This window comes from Microcaecilia unicolor, chromosome 6 (genome assembly GCF_901765095.1).
Source record: "Microcaecilia unicolor chromosome 6, aMicUni1.1, whole genome shotgun sequence".
NCBI lineage: Eukaryota > Metazoa > Chordata > Amphibia > Gymnophiona > Siphonopidae > Microcaecilia > Microcaecilia unicolor.
The window spans coordinates 120,998,550-121,021,939 of NC_044036.1; the positions used below are offsets into that span (position 1 = coordinate 120,998,550).

Genomic DNA, 23,390 nt, shown 5'->3' on the forward strand with positions numbered 1-23,390 from the left:
GAAAACAGTGAAGGCCCTCTCGATGTCAATACATCCCCAGTATCTGATGCAGCTGCTAGAGGCATTCAGACTGATGTCCACAATGCTGAAGTTGATGGACCAGAATTCCTGGCGCCAAAAATCCATTTGCCCTGCTTCTTTTGACTCTTGATATACCTGTCCTTGCTATCTGTGAACAGAGTTTACAAGAAGAGAGCTCATGATCGCACTTCAAGCACCAGTTATGAGTTTCCATGAGGGACATGGTCCTGTTGCACCGGGAGAACTTTTTAAAACCACTTGGAGTTTTCTGAGACATATCAGGAAAAATAGCCAAGGCAAAATCAAACAACTGGATGATGACGAAAGTCCCCAGTAAGGTGCTCAAGGCCTAACGGGGCCTAATGCACTTTTAAGTTTTCTAACTAAGAAGACATGAGAGAGGTCAGAAGGTTAGTGGCCCTGCCCGACATTTACATAGTAAAAACTGCAAAAAATAACACCACAAATCATGATGAAGAAAAGAGAGGCACGAGCTATCTGGAGCACTGGTGATGTATGCCTTCGGTTCTCCACGGAAAACTAAAGACTGAGCTGGTCTCACACAGTGCAACGGACAGGAAGGCACATGCATGCCCAGTGGGCCACTTCCAAAGGCTTCTGGAGTAGGTGCTGGAGAGCATTTCCCATGCTGGGCTTTGTCAGATGATGTTGCCCATTAGTAAGAAGAATACATCCTGCTTGTCCTCATAGAACAGCATTTACAAACCTTAAAACCTTCCCGGGTAGATCAGGTGGGCCATTTCAGCCTTTATCCACTGTCATTTACGAGGTTAACTTTGTTACTATTGGGCTCATTTTCGAAAGAGAATGGCACCCATCTTTCGACACAAATCTGGAGATGGGCATCCTTCTCCCAGGGTCGCCCAAATCGGCATAATCGAAAGCCGATTTTGGGCACCCTCAACTGCTTTCCGTCGCGGGGACGACCAAAGTTCCCGTGGGCATGTCGGAAGCATAGCGAAGGCGAGACTGGGGCGTGCTTAACACATGGACGTCCACGGCCAATAATGGAAAAAAGAAGGGCATCCCTGACGAGCACTTGAACGACTTTTCTTGGTCCATTTTTTCTTGCGACCAAGTCTCAAAAAGGTGCCCGGACTGACCAGATGACCTCCGGAGGGAATCGGGGATGACCTCCCCTTACTCCCCCAGTGGTCACTATAACCCCCTCCCACCCTAAAAAAAACCTTTAAATATATTTTTTGCTAGCCTCAAATGTCATACCCAGCTCCCTGACAGCAGTATGCAGGTCCCTGGAGCAGTTTTAGTGGGTGCAGTGCATTTCAGGCAGGCAAACCCAGGTCCATCCTCCCCTACCTGTTACACCTGTGGTGGTAAATGTGAGCCCTTCAAAACCCACCACATGTAGGTGCCCCCCTTCACCCCTTAGGGCTGTGGTAGTGGTGTACAGTTGTGGATAGTGAGTTTTGGGGGGCTCAGCACCCAAGGTAAAGGAGCTATCCACCTGGGAGCAATTTGTGAAGGCCACTGCAGTGCCCCCTAGGGTGCCCGGTTGGTGTCCTGGCATGTGAGGGGGACCAGTGCACTACGAATGCTGGCTGCTCCCACGACCAAATGGCTTGGATTTGGTCGTTTTTGAGATGGGCGTCCTCGGTTTCCATTATTGCTGAAAACCGGGGACGACCATCTCTAAGGTCGACCTAAATGTTGAGATTTGGGCGTCCCCAACTGTATTATCAAAACAAGAGATGGCGCCCATCTTTTCTTGATAATACTGGTTTCCCCACACCTTCGCGAGGGCATCCTGCGAGTACGCCCTCAGGAAAACTTGGGCGCCCCATTCGATTATGCCCCTCTATGTCTCTCTTTCTAAGATCAATGTGATTTCCTTAAAGAAAATATTTTGACAGATTGCTTTTATCCTTTTGTTTCACTGAAGGCAAGATTTATTAATTCATAAATATCTGTAGCTATTTTGCTCATTTCCTTTTTAACACAACATATTACTTTTATTAAATTCTGTTCTGTTTCTTTCCTAAGCTGGATAACGGCAATTTGCAACATTCTGCTGGAGCTAGGAAGACCTTGTCAGGAAAATCCCCCTGTAATAAAATAGAAGATGCTGCTTTGCACTTGAATACAAACAAAGAGAACAAGGTATCAAACACAGCGACATCCCCAGGATCTAACAGAGCCCAGGAGATCTGGTCTATCCTTGAACATGTTTGGAATACAATTTCTGAGTACAGGTAATTATTATTCAAATTTATACAATTCCTGTCATTTAATAGGATCCTAGCAGCAGGGGCAGACTGAGAGTGGTCTGGGCCCCCAGGAACTGAGGGTGGTCTGGGTTTCCCACCCAGCCACTGCCCGACATCCCCCCCTTACTGCCACAGATGATGCCCCCGCTGCCCTGGTATGTGGTCTCTGTGGGGAGGGGAGCATGTTCTTTTCTGCCCGCTGCACTGCCGCTATTCCCCCACCTGCTGGCACCACCGTCTTTTTAAAATGGCGGCCGAGACTTCCTGCGGTAGTCTCATGGATCTCGACAGTCTTTCGAGACTTCTACAGGGAGTCTCGGTGCCATTTTTACTACTACTACTTAACATTTCTAAAGCGCTACTAGGGTTACGCAGCGCTGTACAGTTTAACATGGAAGGACAGTCCCTGTTCAAGGAGCTTACAATCTAAAAGACAGGTGTACAATCTAAAGACAAGTGTACAATCTAAAAGACAGGTGTAGTCAATCTGATAGGGCATACTATATTTCTCGAAAGGTTAGGTGCCGAAGGCAGCATTGAAGAGATGAGTTTTAAGCAGAGATTTGAAGATGGGTAGGGAGGGGGCTTGGCGTAGGGGTTGAGGAAGATTGTTCCAGGCATAGGGTGAGGCAAGGCAAAATGAGCGGAGCCTGGAGTTGGCAGTGGTGGAGAAGGGTACTGAAAGGAGGGATTTGTCCTGTGAGCGGAGGTTACGGGCGGAAACATAGGGGGAGATGAGGGTAGAGAGGTAGTGAGGAGCCGCAGACCGGGTGCATTTGTAGGTAAGGAGTAGAAGCTTGAATTGTATGCGGTATCTGATCGGAAGCCAGTGAAGTGACTTGAGGAGAGGGGTGATATGAGTATATCGGTTCTGGCAGAATATAAGACGTGCGGCAGCATTCTGAACGGATTGAAGGGGGGATAGATGGCTAAGTGGGAGGCCGGTGAGGAGTAAGTTGCAGTAGTCAAGGCGAGAGGTAATGAGAGCGTGGACGAGAGTTCGTGTGGTGTGCTCAGAGAGAAAAGGGCGAATTTTGCTGATGTTGAAGAGGAAGAAGCGACAGGTCTTGGCAGTCTATTGGATATGCGCAGAGAAGGAGAGGGAGGAGTCAAAGATGACTCCGAGGTTGCGGGCAGATGGGACGGGGAGGATGAGGGTGTTATCAACTGAGATAGAGAGTGGAGACAGATGAGAAGTGGGTTTAGGTGGAAAGACGAGGAGCTCGGTTTTGGACATGTTCAGCTTCAGGTGGCGGTTGGACATCCAGGCAGCAATGTCGGATAAGCAGGCTGATACCTTGGCCTGGGTCTCGGTGGTGATGTCTGGTGTGGAGAGATAAAGCTGGGTGTCATCAGCATAAAGATGATACTGAAAACCATGAGATGAGATCAGTGAGCCTAGGGAAGAGGTGTAGATTGAGAAGAGAAGGGGTCCAAGGACAGATCCGTGAGGAACTCCAACAGATAGTGGGATGGGAGTGGAGGAAGATCCATGAGAGTGTACCCTGAAGGTGCGGTGGGAGAGATAAGAGGAGAACCAGGAGAGGACAGAGCCTTGGAACCCAAAAGAGGTCAGTGTGGCAAGAAGTAAATCATGATTGACAGTGTCAAACGCAGCGGATAGATCGAGGAGGATGAGGATGGAATAGTGGCCTCTGGATTTGGCGAGGAGCAGGTCGTTGCAGACTTTAGAGAGTGCTGTTTCTGTCGAGTGAAGAGGGCGAAAACCGGATTGAAGTGGACCGAGGATGGCATGAGAGGAGAGAAAATCAAGGCAGCGACTGTGAATGGCGCGCTCAAGTATTTTAAAATTTTTAAAGTACGGCAGTGCCGGGCAGGGTGAATAGTGGCAGCACAACGGGCAGGAAAGAACATGTTCCCCCTTCAAAGGCCACTAGATCACCAGCGGCATGCCTTTAAAGGTACGATCAGAAAGGGCTGTAGTGTGCAGTGGGCATCCAAGCAAGCCTGTGGGCCCCCTAGAGCTTCTGGGGCCTCAGGCACTACCCAGTTGTCCAAATGGTCAGTCCGCCCCTGCCTAGCAAGCATTATAATGGAAGATTTGAGAAATATGCATGTATCTATGTCTGCACTGCGTGGCTAGGAAATGCATTTCTGGTACTTTAATGTCTGACGTACATAAGTATTGCCATACTGAGACAGGCCAAAGGTCAATCAAGCCCAGCATCCTGTTTCCAACAGTGGTCAATCTGGGTCAAAGATACCTGGCAAGATCCCCAAAAAGTTCAAAACATTTTATGCTGCTTATCCCAGAAATAGTGGATTTTCCCCAAGTCCAATTCAATAATGGTCTATGGACTTTTCCTTTAGGAAGCCGTCCAAACCTTTTTTAAAACTCTGCTAAACTCACCACCTTTACCACATTCTCTGGCAACAAATTCCAGAGTTTAATTACACATTGAGTGAAAAAGAATTTTGTCCAATTCGTTTTAAATTACTACTTTGTAGCTTCATCGCATGCCCCCTAGTCCTAGTATTTTTGGAAAGCGTAAACAGAGGCTTCACTTATACCTATTCCACTCCACTCATTATTTTATAGACCTATATCATTTCTCCCCTCAGCTGTCTTTTCTCCAAGCTGAAGAGCCATAGCCGCTTTCGTTTTTCTTCATAGGGAAGTCGTTCCATCCCCTTTATCATTTTCGTTGCCCTTCTCTGCACCTTTTCTAATTCCACTATATCTTTTTTGAGATGCGGCGACCAGAATTGAACACAGTATTTGAGGTGCGGTCGCACTATGGAGCAATACAAAGGCATTATAACGTGCTCATTTTTGTTTTCCATTCCTTTCCTAATAATACCTAACATTCTATTTGCTTTCTTAGCCACAGCAGCACACTGAGCAAAAGGTTTCAACATATCATCAATGACGACACCTAGATCCCTTCCTTGGTCCGTGGAACCTTGCATGACGTAGCTATAATTCGGGTTCCTCTTTCCCACATGCATCACTTTGCACTTGCTCACATTAAACGTCATCTGCCATTTAGACGCCCTGTCTCCCAGTCTGGTTAGGTCCTCTTGTAATTTTTCACAATCGTCCCGCGATTTAACTACTTTGAATAACTTTGTGTCGTCAGCAAATTTAATTACCTCACTAGTTACTCCCATCTCTAGGTCATTTATAAATATGTTAAAAAGCAGCGGTCCCAGCACAGACCCCTGGGGAACCCCACTAACTACCCTTCTCCATTGAGAATACTGACTATTTAACCCTATTCTCTGTTTCTATCTTTTAACCAGTTTTTAATCCACAATAGGACAGTACCTCCTATCCCATGGCTCTCCAATTTCCTCTGGAGTCTTTCATGAGGTACTTTGTCAAACGCCTTCTGAAAATCCAGATACACAATATCAACTGGCTCACCTTTATCCACATGTTTGTTCACCCCTTCAAAGAAATGTAATTGGTGAGGCAAGAGTTCCCTTCACTAAACCCATGTTGGCTTTGTCCATGCTTTTGAATATGCTCTGTAATTTTGTTCTTTATAATAGTCTCTACCATTTTGCCCGGCACCGACGTCAGACTCACTGGTCTATAATTTCCCGGATCCCCTCTGGAACCTTTTAAAAAAAAATCGACATTACATTGGCCACCCTCCAATCTTCCTGTACCACACTTGATTTTAAGGATAAATTACATATTACTAACAATAGTTCCGCAAGTTCATTTTTTCAGTTATATCAGTACTCTGGGATGAATACCATCCTGTCCAGGAGATTTGCTACTCTTCAATTTGTAGAACTTCCCCATTACATCCTCCAGGTTTTTAGAGATTTCATTCAGTTTCTCCAACAGCTTTGAATACCATTTCTGGCACCGATATCTCTTCCAAATCTTCCTCAGTGAAGACTGAAGCAAAGATTTCATTTAATCTCCCCACTATGACTTTGTCTTCCCTGATTGCCCCTTTTATCCCTCAGTCATCTAGCGATCCAACCGATTCTTTTGCCGGCTTCCTGCTTTTATCTTTCAACATTTTTATTGATGACAATCAAAATTAGACATATTCCATATCTAGCCTTAATAACATAGCCACAACATTACATACATATCAAAAAGCTAGTATAGAAGTCTGTCATCAATTTTTGCTTTTTCCCCTTTTCATCCCCCCCCCCCTCTTCCTCCCCCCTCCTCCTACCCCTCCCTCTCGTGCCCCAGGGCTTGGACTCTGATAGTCCTAGGGCAACCCCCCCTCCCCCCAGTGGAGCCATATATATCATTTGGGCGCTCTCTGGGACTCCTTATAGTATCCTCTTACCCCTTATTCAGAAGCAAGCTTCGCCCCTTAGGACTCAATGTTTGTAAATAGGGGCCCCACACCTGTGTGAACTGCGCTAAACTCTTCGGGGACCCCTTAGCCCCCCTAGCTTCCCAAGTAGCCAGCAAATGTACTTGATTTCTCCAGTGCCAGTAAGCTGGCACCTCCGGTACAGTCCAGTATTGTAAGATGCTTTTCTGGGCCACCAAGCACAATTTACGGCTCAGGAGACGAGCTGTCTTAGAGCACCTACCAAATGCCCCTTGCGTATTCAGCACAAAGTGGTCCCAGGATCCTGTCACAGCGGCTTCCTGCTTTTAATATACTAAAAAAAAAATTTTGTGTTTTTGCCTCCAACACAATCTTTTTTTCAAAGTCCCTCTTAGCCTTTCTTATCAGCGCTTTGCATTTGACATTCCCTATGCTATTTCTTATTATTTTCAGTCGGTTTCATCTTCCATTTTCTGAAGGATTTTCTTTTCTCTCTAATAGCTTCCTTCACCTCACTTTTTAACCATGCCGGCTGTCGTTTGGTCATCCATCTTCCTTTTTTAATACGCGGAATATATTTTGCCTGAGCTTCCAGGATGGTGTTTTTGAACAGCATCCATGCCTAATGTAAATTTTTGACCCTCGCAGCCGCTCCTCTAAGTTTTTTTTTTCTCACAATTCTTCTCATTTTATTATAGTCTCCTTTTTTAAAGTTAAACGTTAACGTATTGGATTTCCTGTGTATACTTACTTCAAAGCTAATATCAAATCTGATCATATTATGATATCAAGCGGCCCCAGCACCATTACCTCATGTGCTCCACTAAGGACTAGGTCTAGAATTTTTTCTTCTCTCGTCGGCTCGTGTTCCAGCTGCTCCATAAAACAGTCCTTGATTTTGTCAAGGAAATTTACCTCCCTAGCATGCCCCGATGTTACATTTACCCAGTCAGTATCAGGGTAATTGAAATCACCCATTATTATTGTGTTGCCCAGTTTGTTTGCGTCCCTAATTTCCTTTAACATTTCTACATCCGTCTGTTCATCCTGGCCAGGCAGACGGTAGTGCACTCCTATCAATATCCTTTTCCCCTTTACACGTGGAATTTCCGGTATTGGCAGCTGGAGGCACCCCACTGACTTCCTCACTGCTGAGGCAGCAAAAAGAGGAGAGGTGGACACATTGGCAGTGGATTTCTTTGACTGGCTTCAGCATCCCCACCAGCAAAGGTAAGATATCTAGTGGGAGTGGGAAGAGGAAATGTCCCTCCACGCATCCCTGAGCCCCTTCCCCCGCCCCCATGATCAGCTGGCTGACTTTAACCGCATGATTAATTGCAAGATTGAAATTTTTGATCTTGTGCTTCAGCACATTTTGATATTTTGATCGAAATGCAGTCCTGGTTTTTAGTGGCAAAGTTTGAACTCATGGATAATCAAGACATGACTTGAACAAAATAAGTATGGTGAGAGTGGGGCAACACTAGTAGAGATACGAGTTTGAAAAGCACCTTAATGCTACAGCTTGCAGCCTTCAGCTACAGTGTAAAGGTGGAAGAACATTTAAGCAAGTTCTGAATGGAAATGGTAAAGAATATGTGGATCAAGTGAGAAGGTATTTAAAGACAGCTGAGAGAGACTGCTAAAAAAAACACACTGTGCAACATGGATGCTCTCCTGATATAGAAAGATTCTAAAATGAATGAACTTTCGGATCTTTGTGACGGATTTTGAGAATAGCTGACATACCTTGTATTGGGAATTTCACGTGTTATGATCTTCTGGTCAAAGATTTAAAAAATAGTAGTAAAAATGCTAAAGACTGTTGTGTCACAAGTGTCTCTCTGGGAACCTGTCTAATAGAGAGAGTAATCCCAGTTCTCCGAGGACAAGCAGGCTGCTTGTTCTCACGACTGGGTTGACGTCCACGGCAGCCCCCACCAACCGGAACAAAAACTTCGCGAGCGGTCCCGCACGCAGGGCACGCCCACCGCACATGCGCGGCTGTCTTCTCGCCCGTGCGCGACCGTTCCCGCTCAGTTTTTTTCGATTCCGCGCTGGAGAGAGACTTGTTATCGTCTCTCTCCTTGTCAGCCCCGGAAACCGGACGCGAGCTTTTTTCTCTTTTCGTGCGCGTTCGCGCTTCTTTTCTTTATTTTCTGTGTAAAAAAAAAAAAAAAGAAGAAATTTGGTTGTCCCCTCGTCATCTTTAGCCGCGGGGGCGCCTCGTTGCGGCCTTGTGGCCGCGCGGTCGTTTCTTTTTCGGGTGTGCTTTTCACCGCCACCATCGATGACTTTGACTTCGCCGACGCAATTTTTCCGTCGATGTCCTCGAAGGTCCCTAGTGGATTCAAAAAGTGTGGTCGGTGCGGCCGGCAGATCTCGCAAACCGATACCCACGCTTGGTGCCTCCAGTGCCTTGGCCCGGAGCATAATACCAAGACGTGCACCTTGTGTCTCGGCTTGCGGAAGCGGACACAGGTGGCGAGGCAAGTTCTTCGGGACCAGCTTTTTGGAACTTGCGCCGGCCCTTCGACGTCGACGGCATCGGTGTCGATGGCCGGATCTTCGGTACCGGTACCGATGTCGGCGAAATCGGCACCGACGATGGCACCGACCCCAGGAGCACAGGTACCGTTGGCCCGCCGGATACTGAAGCTCAAGCAAGACCACGGCACCATGATTCTGATAGCGCCTTTTTGGCCCCATCAGATCTGGTTCCCTCTACTTCTGGAGTTGTTCTCCGAAGAACCATGGAGATTGGAGTATTTTCCGACTCTCATTTCGCAGAACGACGGAGCACTTCTGCACTCCAACCTTCAGTCTCTGGCTCTTACGGCCTGGATGTTGAGGGCGTAGATTTTGCTTCATTGGGTTTGTCTGAGGGTGTCTCCCGTGTCTTGCTTGCCTCTAGAAAGGATTCCACTAAAAAGAGTTACTTTTTCAAGTGGAGGAGGTTTGTCGTTTGGTGTGAGAGCAAGGCCCTAGAACCTCGTTCTTGTCCTGCACAGAACCTGCTTGAATACCTTCTGCACTTATCAGAGTCTGGCCTCAAGACCAACTCAGTAAGGAAACAGCTTAGTGCGATTAGTGCTTACCATCATCGTGTAGATAAAGCCATCTCTGGAGAGCCTTTAGTCGTTCGATTCATGAGAGGCTTGCTTTTGTCAAGGCCCCCTGTCAAGCCTTCTGCAGTGTCATGGGATATCAATGTCGTCCTCACCCAGCTGATGAAACCTCCTTTTGAGCCACTGAATTCCTGCCATCTGAAGTACTTGACCTGGAAGGTCATTTTCTTGGTGGCAGTTACTTCAGCTCGTAGAGTCAGTGAGCTACAAGCCCTGGTAGCTCATGCTCCTTATACCAAATTTCATCATAATAGAGTAGTACTCCGCACTCACCCTAAGTTCCTGCCAAAGGTGGTGTCGGAGTTCCATCTTAACCAGTCAGTTGTCTTGCCAACATTCTTTCCCAGACCACATACCCGCCCTGCTGAACGTCAGTTGCACACATTGGACTGCAAGCGAGCGTTGGCCTTCTATCTGGAGCGGACACAGCCTCACAGACAGTGCGCCCAATTGTTTATTTCTTTCGACCCCAATAGGAAAGGGGTCGCTGTCGGGAAACGCACCATCTCCAATTGGCTAGCAGATTGCATTTCCTTCACTTATGCCCAGGCTGGGCTGGCTCTTGAGGGTCATGTCACGGCTCATAGTGTTAGAGCCATGGCAGCGTCAGTGGCCCACTTGAAGTCAGCCACTATTGAAGAGATTTGCAAGGCTGCGACGTGGTCATCTGTCCACACATTCACATCACATTACTGCCTCCAGCAGGATACCCGACGCGACAGTCGGTTCGGGCAGTCGGTGCTGCAGAATCTGTTTGGGGTTTGAATCCAACTCCACCCTCCAGGACCCGATTTTGTTCTGTTCAGGCTGCACTCTCAGTTAGTTGTTCTTCGTAGGTCAATTTCTGTTATGCCCTCGTCGTTGCGAGGTTCAATTGACCTGGGTTCTTGTTTTGAGTGAGCCTGAGAGCTAGGGATACCCCAGTCGTGAGAACAAGCAGCCTGCTTGTCCTCGGAGAAAGCGAATGATACAAACCTGTAGCAGGTGTTCTCCGAGGACAGCAGGCTGATTGTTCTCACCTACCCTCCCTCCTCCCCTTTGGAGTTGCGTTTCTTTCCTCATTCCTTTGCTTGTCATTCAACTGAGCGGGAACGGTCGTGCACTGGCGGGAAGACGGCCGCGCATGCGCGGTGGGTGTGCCCTGCGTGCGGGACCACCCGCGAAGTTTTTGTTCCGGTTGGTGGGGGCTGCCGTGGACGTCAACCCAGTTGTGAGAACAATCAGCCTGCTGTCCTCGGAGAACACCTGCTACAGGTATGTATCATTCGCTTTCTGGAGAAGTGGTACTATCTCTCTTCAGCCACTAAAGACGTGCCTGCAAGAACCATATGCTAGACTAACCACAAGGGGGCAACATGTATTAATTTATTTTTCTTTTTGTTATGACTTTTAATTTCTTTGCATGTTTAATTTACTTTTCTTATGTCCGTTTTCAAAGGAAATAATTAGCTTTGAAAATTCACTTGAGGAAAGTCTGTGCCCAGATTTGCACCTGCAGTTTGTGCTGATACTTTTTCCATAAATACTTGCAACATGCTTTTGGAGATCAAAAAGTATGAACTTAAATTCATTCTTTACTCCAACTCTTTTCTTGATGCACAAGCACACTTACACTTGTATTGACTGTATAAACATCCACATACATGTGTTGGGTAATTTTCAAAAGCCTCATTTCTGAACATAAAATCCTGTTTTTTTTGAGTGTGGAAATACCTTTCAAAAATTGTCCTTTACAGTTTTTAACTGAGCAAAATTGACATTTCAGAACGCAATTTAGCTATGGTCGTTTTTGTGATTTTTGAGCGTGTCTGAATCTCTTTTTTTAGTTGTTGCTCAGACAATTCTGGACATTTTAGTCATACCTTTCTAATACCAAAGCAGGATTACAGAGTGCCTTAAGATAAGCAAGGTTCCAAGAATGTTGGGAAGACCTGTATGGAAAGACCATAGAGGGAAAACCCATTGGGAGGTTATTTTATTTATTTATTTATTTATACATACATACATATATACATACATACTACAGTGTCACTAACCTGGGCAGTTGAGAGAATTATTACAAAGCTTGGTAATAAACCTTACAAAGGGGCCTGAGTGTTGGCATAGGTGATCTGGTAGAATCGCATTTGAAGATGGCAGGATCTGAGATGATCTGCAACCGGAGATGGAAGTCATGACCATGGCAACATTTTGAGCATGCTTTGGACTGGTGTGAAAAGCAGTGATAAAAACGGAATTGAGATAGAAGACCTGGGGAGAAGGGAGCTTGCACATGGAAAAGTGTCTATCCAAAGTAGACAAATCTCCTGAGCAGACTGAATGGTTTATTTTAGTCTATATTGGATGTAATTACTGTGATACTAAGTAGATGGGTTCTACAAGGTTTATCTCAGGGGCAAAAGGTGTACGTCAGATCCTAGGACTTGTTAAGAATTAAGTGTTGGGGTCACTTGATAGATACGTGATCTTCCATTTTGTAAATGCAAAAATGTTGAAAATGTATTTTTTGACCTTCAAAGTAAAACGAAGGATGTCATTTTTTTCTTCCCTTTGTTACTAGTGCTGAAGTATTCCAGAAACTTAATTATAGCCAAACACTTCTTCCACCACAGTCTACCACAAAGTTGGTGTCTGCTGAAGATGCTTTCCTTTGTCTGCAGAAATTGATGGCCACAGTAAAGGATGTTCTTGCTGGAATTCAGAGGTAAGTGAGGGAATGCTAGCAACCAATAACTCCAGGATTTCTTGCAGCAGTTCATGAGCATGTTTTGTAATGAAGGATAGAAAAATTTTGATACGCGCCCTTTCATTTGCATATAGTTTTATTTCTTGTATTATATTTGTATTCATCCGATATTTTTCTCTTCCTGTGGTTAAGCACAGGATAGATTATTGAAGAAATGTTACAAATAAAATAGTACCTATAAATGAAATGGTACATATAAATGAAGAGTATGACAGAAAAATAAACAATGTAAGCCCCCAAGAAATGGTGTGAGATATGAGGAACACAAGAAGAGGTAAATAGCAGAGACTGGGTAATGTAATCCCTAAGAGAATGTTGCAGATATCCTTAATATGAACAAATAAATATTTCTAGAAAATCTTTATTTTTTTAAATAATATTTTCTTCCTTCCTTCTAGTGGCATCAGTAACCTTGTTGATATTTACTGATAGTGTCAGAGAGAGGTATAAAGTACTAGCTCAAACACTTCCCATTGGGAAGTGTCTTTCAGAGGTCTACATTTCTATAAAACTCATGGGCCCACTTTAGGCCTTGTTTTTTCTTCTCTTCTTTCCTTTCCTAGGATTGTGCAATAGCTTAAGGGATGAGCTCCCAGGCATCCAGAAGTGAGAGTTTCTGGGTGTTCTCAAGAGAGCAGGCTAAATGTTTGAATGCATGAATAAATAAATAAATAAATAAAGAGTGATCTGGAGACCGAGAGGACCCAAGGCTAGAACTGGTGAAAGGGAAGTTAGACTTGTTTTGTTTGAATTCATTATTTCAGGTGTTTAAAATGTGTAGTTTTTGTTTGAAATTCAAAAGTACGACTGTCAAATAAATAGAAGTTGTACAGAGGAAATATGCAAGAGTTTTTTTAAGTGGTTACACATAACATTGTACTCTTTGTTGGGCTGCATTTCGATTAAAACTTTAATTGCAATTAATCCCGTGATTAAAGATACGTTCTCAGAAGACAACCAGGCCATATGGGTAATGTCATCCACGTCGCCTGATACAAACACTTGAAATGGTGTATTACAGCTTTGTCCCCCCACTGCACATGCGCGCATGCCTTCCCACCCACCGCAAGAGCACAGGACCAGCAGTCTTCTCTCATCCGCTGTGGGCAGTGTGCTGTTCTTTATTTTCTGACAGCTTTTTGCACCTTCCCGATGGGATTTTTACCCTTGTTCTTCATTTTACCCTTTTGGGGTTTTTTTTTCCATTTACCCCTTATAGGTTTAGTTTGTTTTTCCTCACTTTTAGATTTTCTTTATTTTTTCCATTCTCATAAGTTCAACACACAAACAACACTCTTAGGCCTGAGCGCCAGTTGGGCTCTTTTCTTTACTTTTTTTCTTGAAGATTTGCCCCTTTTTAAGTTGTTTGATTTAGCTGTGGCTGTTTTCTCTTTCATGTCATCGAAGGTTCTCAGTGGTTTTAAGCACTGTGCCCGGTGCAAAAGGACCATCTCTGGACAGCTCAAGAATTGGATCATCAGATCAACCTCTTAGAACTACAGGCAATCTGGAACATTCTAAAGGCTTTCAGAGATCGGCTGTTCAAACAAATTGTACTCATTCAAACGGACAATTAGGTTGCAATGTATTACACCAGCAAGCAGGGGGGGTACCGGATCATATCCTTTGTGTCAGGAGGCTCTTCACATATGGCTCTGGGCTGTCCAGCACAGGATAGGTCTCAGGGCCACGTACCAGGCAGGCAAATCCAACACCCTAGCCCAACAGGCTGAGCAGGGTCATGCAACCACATGAGTAGTCTCTCAGTACAAGTGTTATGAGATCTTCTGAGCATTGGGGCACCCCCTCAGTAAATCTCTTTGCCACTCCGCTCAACCACAAAGTCCCTTAGTACTGTTCCTGGGTCAGGGCATATGACAGACTAGTGTCAGATGCCTTCCTCTTTCATTGGGGGAATGGTCTTCTGTATGTGTATCCTCTTATGGGGAAGACTTTGCTGAAATTCAAGCAAGACCAGGGGACCATGATTCTGATCACTCCTTATTGGCCCAGGCAGATCTGGTTCCCTCTTCTCCTGGAGTTATCCTCCTAAGAACCTTGGAGATTGGAGTGTTTCCAGCTCCCATCATGCAGAACGAGGGATCTCTTCTGCATCCCAACCTCCCAACCTCTAAAAGCATGCAGAAAAGCTATAAACTGCCTTAATTTCTAGTACTGAAAAGTAAAACTGCATCAAGCCTTATAGTTACCAATATGGAGAAAACTCAGGGTAGGTCCCTCTTCACAGAGTGCATTTGCAGATTTTTAAGTGACTATATGGATATGGATTTTTGGACTTCTTCTGTATGATTTTGACTAGATATAAATGTACTGTTCGCCAAATAATTCATTTACGTCAATATCTCCAGTAAACTGTTTTTCATTTTGTACATCCTCAGACTAGTGTGTTTGAGGTGCTGTTCTGCTGTGACTTGGCAAGATTATTTTTCATAAGCCAGAGGGCTTGACAGATAACTTCCCTCCATCAGGAAAGAACTGTGGGAGCATGGCTTGTTTGATGGTCCTTAAGCTGTCCCAAAGGCCCAGTGTGTAACTAGAGAATGGAGCAAGGCTTATATTTTCTTTGGTGCAGTTTTATACTTTGTCATGCATTGTTCATTTTAGTCCTTTCTTCCTTTTTGTTCTGTTTCCTTATCTGATCCAATCGCTTTACATGGAAGGCTGACCACAAGTGGTAGTACTGCGAGACTACAGATGGGGGTCTTGGGGGCCATTTTGAGAGACAGAGCTGGATGAGTGGGAGCAGAGGGGGATAACTCCCATCCAGTCCATTGTACCACTAACAATCACCTCTTGGGTAAGGCCTGTGGGTGATGGGGGGCCAGAGGGTGCTGTGGAGATTCTGATGTACATATGTGGGTGGGGCTTTGAGAAGGAGAAGGGGCTTAATTACTTTTGCTGTCAGGGGATAAATGCAGGGCAGATGCTGGGCACACTGGTAGCCGCCTGTCAGCCTTTCACTTCCCATCAGTTGCAGAAGTTCAGTCCACTCTTCAGCAGCTCAAGGCAACCACTTCTCCCATGGATCCACATCCAGTCTGCCTCATGCAAAAATTTATGACCTCCCTATCCTCGCCTCTTCACTCCATGATTCACCAAAGCCTGAACATAGGCTGTATGCCTCTGTCTTGGGAAAACTGCTTGAATCGTCCCTAAATGCAGGGACCTTAGGGTATGTCCTTCTTCACTATCCAATATCGTCCAATTTCACAGCTCCCTTTTGTTTCTAAGCTGACAAAACACATAGTTCTACAACAACTCAGTGATCACCTGGAATTGTCCCATGGTTTACACCTTCATCAGACAGGTTTTTGGACCTCACCTTGTACTGAAACTGCACCTTTAGGCCTGACGTTTATCATTCTCCACCACTTGGATCAAAACAAACTTGGCATCCTCTTTTCTCTGGACCTATCTGCCGCCTTCAATCTGGTGATTACACCATCCTCCTTCTCTAACTTTGGTATGTCTAGGCACAACTCTTTGCTGGTTCCGAGACTCTCTCTCTGACAGACAATGTGTACAATGGCATGATTCTTCCTCGGAGCTTTAGCATCTGCCCTGTGGGGTCCCCCAGGGCTTCCTACTAGCCCTCTCTTGAATATTTACGTGGCTCCTCTTTTATCTGTTATCCATTTTTTGGGCTTAACTTCTTATATATACACATGATATTCAGCTTGTAGCCACTCTGAACACCCCTGACCCCTCTTCTACCACTACTCTAAACAACAAACTTCTTACCATTGCTGACTGGCTCTCTTCCATGAAACTAAAATTTAATCCTGAGAAGACATGGGCCTTACTCCTCACCTGAGCACCCATTTCTAATCTGACATTCTCTATTAGTATGGCTGGATTCCCCGTCTTTTTCCAATCTACTCTGAAAATTCTGTGTGTCACCTTAGACTCTCTCCTACCTGTCCCACATCTCAGTGGTGCTTCAGCATTGCTTTTTCAAGCTTAGATTGATCGCGTCCATCTGCCACCTCTTCACGAAGCCAGCACTGCGTGTCTTTGTCCACTCCCTTATCTCACAACTGAACTGCAACAGTCTCTTACAGGGGTTGTCTCTTCTGAATGACAGTGACTTCAATTGGTCCAAAATATGGCTGTTAAACATTTGACTAACTCAAGAAAGTATGATCATGTGACCCCCCCTTCTCATGGAGAAACATTGGCTTCCTGTCAAGTATCATTTTAAAAATCCTCCTTTTGGTTTACAAAATTCTCCATTCAGATTCGCTGCCCTAGCTCTCTCAACAGTTACTGCCTTATACCCCCCTCCAGAGTGCTCCTTTCATCTCAGTCCCATTTGTTTTCTGTTTCTTCTGGCAGGTTCACTGTGCCTCTGTTCTGAACAAGGCTTTTCACATTGTAGGTGCTTCCCTCCTCTTTAACTGAGGACTTTGCCTGTCCCCAGGGACTTTCGCTGTGCTCTTAAAAATCTTCTCTTCAAGGACGCTTTCAACCTTAATCCCTGGTTCTCATGGCTCCTGCCCTCTCCCTCCCTTGGTTCTAGCTGGAGGGTATGATATGGAGTGTTGGTGATAGCATTACAGCTTACTGTCTCTGCTCACTGCTTTCCTATCCTATGGTAAACGGAGTTCCTCTTCCCTTCTGCTTTTCAATCTTCAATTCCTCTCTGCCTGCCAATTTCTATAGTAGCTGCAATAATGTAAACTGCTCTGAAGGCTGTTGCCCTAGGGCAGTATATCAAGCCTTAATTAAACTTGAAACTCCTGCATTTACTATAAGGGCTCTGCACTTAGTGTGCATTCATTTTTCCTGTTAATTATTTTATTTAAAACTTGATATACTGCCTTTTCTATTAAAAAAAAAAAGTTGAAGCGGTTTACAAATAAAAATAGTAATAAGTAAACAAATTAAATCAAGAAAGAAACTCCATTAACTGATAAGAAAGCAAACACTCATACCCACAAATAAAGAGAACAAGACCCAATAGACAGTAAATACTAGACACTGGTGTTTCAAGGGTGTACCCACAGGATCGGCTTTCCACAAGGAAAAATATGGAACACTTCATGAATTTGCATGTCATCCTTGCACAAAGTAAATGCAAAACCTTCCTGAACTTTAGTAAAACATGCTCCACAGTATTAACATATCCTGAGCAGCTGAAAGAATGCCAACAGCAACAACTCTCCTCACTAATATTGGATTTACTGAAGTAGTTTTATAACCACATATGTTTAGAATATTGCAAATTAATGGAGGAAAAGCCTCAACAGCTTCCTATACATTAGGCTCACAGGCCATCAATTACATGGAGTGCTTGCTGTCATCATTGGCACAAAAACCTCCATAGATCATTAAAGTCTTTAAAGTTTATGAAAACAAAAACTTATCTTTTATGGAAGCACAGTCACTTCATACTTTCCACGACTGACAATGGCCAAAGTTTCGTATACTTCATCAGGGTCTGTGGTCTATGCAATTCACTACTGCAGCTCGTCTCTGTGTCCGGTACATTGTCAGATAAGTTGTTTTCACTTTAATACTTTATAACAGTTTTGGTGCAATTGATTGAATGAAGGGTTAACAGCCTTAATAGCATTTTATTGCTATGTTAGTTGTGACCACCGGTGATCACTGAGCTGGTTTCATATATTTATATATATAAAAAATGTTCATTCATTAGTAGATAACTTTACACAAGGCTGCCATATATCATATCCCATGGGAGAATCGTTTGTTACACTGTTCACATTTGTTGCAACAGTGATTCACTGGTTGTGGCAGCTGTGGCTTTCAATCGGCAATTGATATCTAGCGTTTGAAGGTTGATGACTCAATTGATAAAAGGATTTTTTAAATATTTTAAACCCATATCTTCCCTGTGAGAGAAGCAGACTCCTGACGCAAGCCCTATCACCAAAAACAGCTGTGTTGAATCATATTGAGGAATTGCCATTAAAGATCTACAACCATTCTTGTCACCTCCGCTGCTGTTGTTGGCTTTGTGCGGAGTGCGGACTCTTGTTTCCTTGCTTGAACTATCTTTCAGCAGAGGAGAGGGTAAGACTTACAAACATAGCATCCGCTCTTGAAGATCTAGTTAGGATTGTAAGCGCCCCCCTATAATTAAAACGGCACAGATATCACTGGAATCATTGTGGACAGTAATGACGTCTGTTAATGCCTCAGTTTCAGCTTTGATTAAAGTTTTGTTCTGCTACATATGCTGGCTTGCAATCCCAGGAAATGTGGATAGAGGATTATAAAAAACAGATTTTGTTACTGGAGAAGAATTGTGAGAGAGTACCGGCAGTGCAATCCGGTTTGGTTCAGGATAAAGTAATACTCCACAGGAAGATCGAGACACTTGAGAATAGGTCAAGAATTTTAGAACAACCCATTGATTTTAAGAAGTATCTTTAGAATGTTTTTGGTTACAAACCAGAGCTATTCCCTCCTATGAGCAGAGTTTATCTACCCACCCTTGGCAGAGAGGGTAGAAGAGAGAGGTCTGTGCTTTCTGGTGAGGTCTCTGTGGATACTCTGGATGTATCTGGACTTTTGAAAGATCAAGATGGAGAGGAATTGAATAGAGCAACACTCCTTGTGTCGTTTGTCTTCTCCTCAGACAGGGATCATGTCATGAGACCCTTTTTTATGTTTCAACATTTTTATTGATGGTAATCATGAAAAAGACACAAACAGCAAGACAAGAATTCAAAGCAATATGAACACAAAAAGCTCATACTACAAACATGCTAAACCATCAACTTCAACTTTTAGTTTAGCCCAACATCTTCCCCAACCCACTCCTCCCCCACCGATATATTTATACACACAGTGAATTAATAACCTCGACTAGATACCGACAACCCATCCTAACAATAATAGTATCATATCAACCTCCCCTCCCCCCTAGTATCTCAATATCTGGCCCATGGGCTGAGCCTCTACAAGCCCATGGACCCAGTTACCTCCCGTTAAAGAACCCCCCCCTCCTCCTTCTACCCAGGAAGAAGCTGAACAAAGAATAGCAAGAGTAGAAATGTCCCATGCAACACTTATAGATTATTAACAATGAGGTTTTGTCCCCGAGGACTCAATATTTGTAGATAAGGGTTCCAAAGCAACAGAGTTCTTCTTATGTCTGGGGGACAGCCTTGTCTCCCTAGCCTCCCAAGTAGCCAAAAGATGCACCTGGTTCCTCCTGTGCCAAAACGCCTGAGGATCCGGTGAAGTCCTATACTGTAAAATAACTTTCCGGGCCACCAGGCTTAGTTTAAAGCACAGGAGGATAGCATGTCTAGGCAAGAGATGGAAGGCTCTGGATTTATCAAGTACGAGTTGTTCTACCATCCCTTGTATGTCACGTTCCAACAATCTAGACAAAAATCTCCTAACCTGTTCCCAAAAATTCTGAATTTTAGGACACGACCAAAAAGCATGGAAGAAATTATGAAGGGGATGGCCACATTTAGAACAATTAGACTCCCAGGACTTCCCCACATGAGCCAGTTGAGCTTTGGTCATATATGCCTGAAGTATCACTCTGTATCCACATTGTCTTAATCTCACATCTGTTGTCAGGGCAGGAATACCCCAAAGTGTGGCAGCGACATCATAACTCTCCAAAGGGGCCCCTGAATCCACTACCCACCTATTCCTCAAAAGGGAGAAGTCTTTTGAATGTGAGCAAATCACCCCCTCCCCCAGTATATGTTCTAGAAGGGAAATCCCCCTCTGCTCCCATGCAAGAAACGTAGAATTGTATAATCCTGATCCTGAATGGAAAGCTGATCGGATGTGTATGCGTTCCCCCCTCCCCCCCCCCCCCCCCCCCCCCCCCATTTCCTCACTAGTACCCTCCACACTTCCATTAAAGGACCAAGCTACACACTCTCTCTTAAATGACCAAGAATCTGGGCTGTCGTGTGGTGTAACAGGGTGTAAAAGTTGGACGGGGCGCAATATGAGAATTCCAACTCTACTGGTGTGTGAATTTGTGTCTGCCCAAAGCAGTCTCAAGTGTAGTAAACACGCTTGATTGTAGTATTTCAAGGTGGGAACCCTGATACCTCCTTACCTCCAATCGCCTAACATAGTGGCCATTCTAATTTTGGGGTTTTTACCCGCCCAACAAAAGCGGTTAAATAATCCATCACTCTTCAAATCCTTCTGTAGTAGCTTGAAAGGTAAAGTCTCTAATGTCATTGTAATTGATTCATCAGTACATTGTAAGCCACTTTGAGTCTGCTTTATATGGAAAAAGTGGGGTATAAATGTTCAAAAATAAAATAAATATAACCATCGAGGGAACTGGACCATTTTCAAAAACTTACCCTACCCAACAGTGATAAAGAAAGATCTTTCCAGCACTCCAATTTCCGCCATGTGTCCTCCAGGAGGACCAAGACATTAAGACAGTATAATGACACTACATCCATTGCCAAACAGATACCCAAATATCTGAATGAGCCAGTCGCCCACTGTAAGGGAAAGTCTGATTCCCAAGAAATTTGTAACTGCGGGGATGATGCCAAGGCTTCAGATTTCTCTGTTTAGTCGAAACCCTACACAGTCCCCATACTCCCGAAATGTGTCTAATAGCGCTGTGAGGGATTCCCTAGGATTTCTTGAGGTGGACCAAGAGGTCATCACTGAAAGCCGTCACCTTGAAGTAATAGGAACCGATCTGAACACCCCGAATGTCCGGGTTCGCCACAATATCCCGAAGGAGAGGATCCAATGACAACACAAAAAGGGGGGGAAAGGGTCAGCCCTGCCTAGTTCCCCTAAGCACAGGAAAGGTCTGAGACTCCAGCCCATTGACCAGCACCCTTGTCTGGGGTGTAGAGTATTACACCTTAATGACCGAAACAAAGTGACCCGAGAAACCATATGCATTCAAAGAGGCAAAAAGAAAATCCCAGTGCACTCGGTCGAAGGCCTTGTCAGCGTCAAAGCTGATAAGCATTGACTGAAAATCCTTTTGACATCTATACTCCAAAGTGGTCAATATTGTCCGAAGATTCTTAGCTATGGAACGGCCCCAAACAAAGCCCACCTGCGATTCACGGAGTAGATCAGACAAAATCCAAGCTAGTCGATTAGCCATTATTTTTGTAAATAGTTTGACCTCGTATAAGAGAGAAATAGGTTGATAAGACTCTAGCAATGTAGGGTCCTTACCTGGCTTAGGTAAAACAATGATTTGTGCCATATCAAGCTTGTAAAATTCTGCCCTGAAGCTGTCCTCACACGGGGCCTTGAACAGTGGACTTCAATATATATTGCCAATGCAACCTCATTTTCTTGTATCGGGGAGTTTAAGTAATCCCTATCTTCCTGTCCATTAAAGGGCAATGAGACTGTGTCTAGGTATAACTCTCCTGGGAGACCCAAATCTGGAGGTGAAGTGTAGAGACAGCGGCAGTAGTTGTGAAAAATGTCACATATGGCCTCATCTGGGGCTCCCATTCCCTTATCATCGCAAAGCGTCAGGATTTTTTGTTGGCTCCCTTTAGGTCGAATAAGCCAGGCTACTAAGCACCCCGCCTTGTTACCATGCCGGTATAACATATAACAATAGTACATATGCGACTTAAGAGCTCGTTGATGTAGAAGCGTATTCAACGCCACTTGAATATCTAGCACTTGTTGACAATGCATCCCTGCGTGAGAGGCCCCAAAACGTTGCCCGGCATGGCGAAGTTGTGATCCCAGCCTCAAGATTTCCCTATCACGCGCCACCGTGACATAATGTGAATAACTTATAATTCCCACCCAAAGTACCAACTTTGCAGCTTCCCAGTATAATACAGGGTTTGTATGGGCAGCATTAGTTGTCTTATAGGTCCTCCAACAACTTAGAAGACGCTCTTGAAAAACAGGATCTTTGTACAAATCAAGAGGAATCAGCCAACGGCCACAGCAAGACTCAGTTGGCCCTAAGACCCAATCCATCCACACCCAGGCATGATCTGATATGACATAAGGTCCTATCTCCGCCTTCACCACAGAACCAAACTCCTTCCTCGATAACAGAAGATAGTCTATTCGGGCCTGGGTGGAGTGTGCTAGATAGGTGGTTATAGTCTTTATCCGAGGGATGTAACTCTCTCCATACATCAACAAGATCCAACAAGTGGCACATCTGAAGCAATCCTTTATTAGAATGATAGGATGCAGGTTGTCCCGGCATGGATTTGTCCACACTAGGGTCCCACACTGCATTAAAATCCCCAACCACCACTAAGGAAGAGTGCTTGTGTTGGATAAGGAGATTAATTATTGTTTGGTAGAATTTTTTGTCATACTGATTCGGGGCATAAAAATTTCAAAAGAGAAAGGTGTAATTGTTAATGACACTTCAGCTAGGATAAATCAACCTCTCCACCACTTTCTTCTGAACAGAATTGCAACCCCCACCCCCCCCCCCCCCCTTTTTCCCCTGGGCTACCACTGCCACACATTCCTAGGGTTACCATATTTGGTCCCCCCAAAGAGGACACATGCCCCTCCCATCACATATTATCCAACCCCTTTCACCGCCCCACCCCACCCTGTCATACACTCCTAAGGGTGTCCTCCCCTTACCTTACTCTACTGCCCTGGTGGTCTAGTGACCTCTTCGGGGCAGGAAAGAACCTCCTCTTTCCTGCCCAGAGCACTGGCCTGCGTCCTGTTCCCCTTGCAGTGCTGACGGTCCCGGCACCGATTCAAAATGGCCGCCAAGAGTTGAACTCTTGCAAGGCCACTTCAACTGTCGGCGGCCATTTTGAATCTGCGCCGGGACCGTCAACACTCAGCATTGCAAGGAGAACAGGATGCAGGGCAGCGCTCCTGGCAGGAAAGAGGGCTGTTTCCTGCCCTGAAGAGGTCATTAGACCACCAGTGCAGTAGAGTAAGTAAGGGGAGGGGAGGCTAGGATAGGACACCATTAGGCCCACCCGCCAGCCTGCCTGTTTTTCCGGAAATC

The 23,390-nt window shown here is 44.8% G+C and overlaps 1 protein-coding gene across 1 annotated transcript in view; it reads left to right on the forward strand.

The window, feature by feature from the left end:
* SWT1 (SWT1 RNA endoribonuclease homolog) overlaps positions 1-23,390 on the forward strand; it is a 391,485-nt gene that overhangs the window by 305,795 nt on the left and 62,300 nt on the right. Inside the window, exons 16-17 of the mRNA XM_030205715.1 lie at positions 2,044-2,252; positions 12,230-12,373. Coding sequence (XP_030061575.1) covers positions 2,044-2,252; positions 12,230-12,373 — 353 coding nt within the window. The remainder of the gene's footprint in view (positions 1-2,043; positions 2,253-12,229; positions 12,374-23,390) is intronic.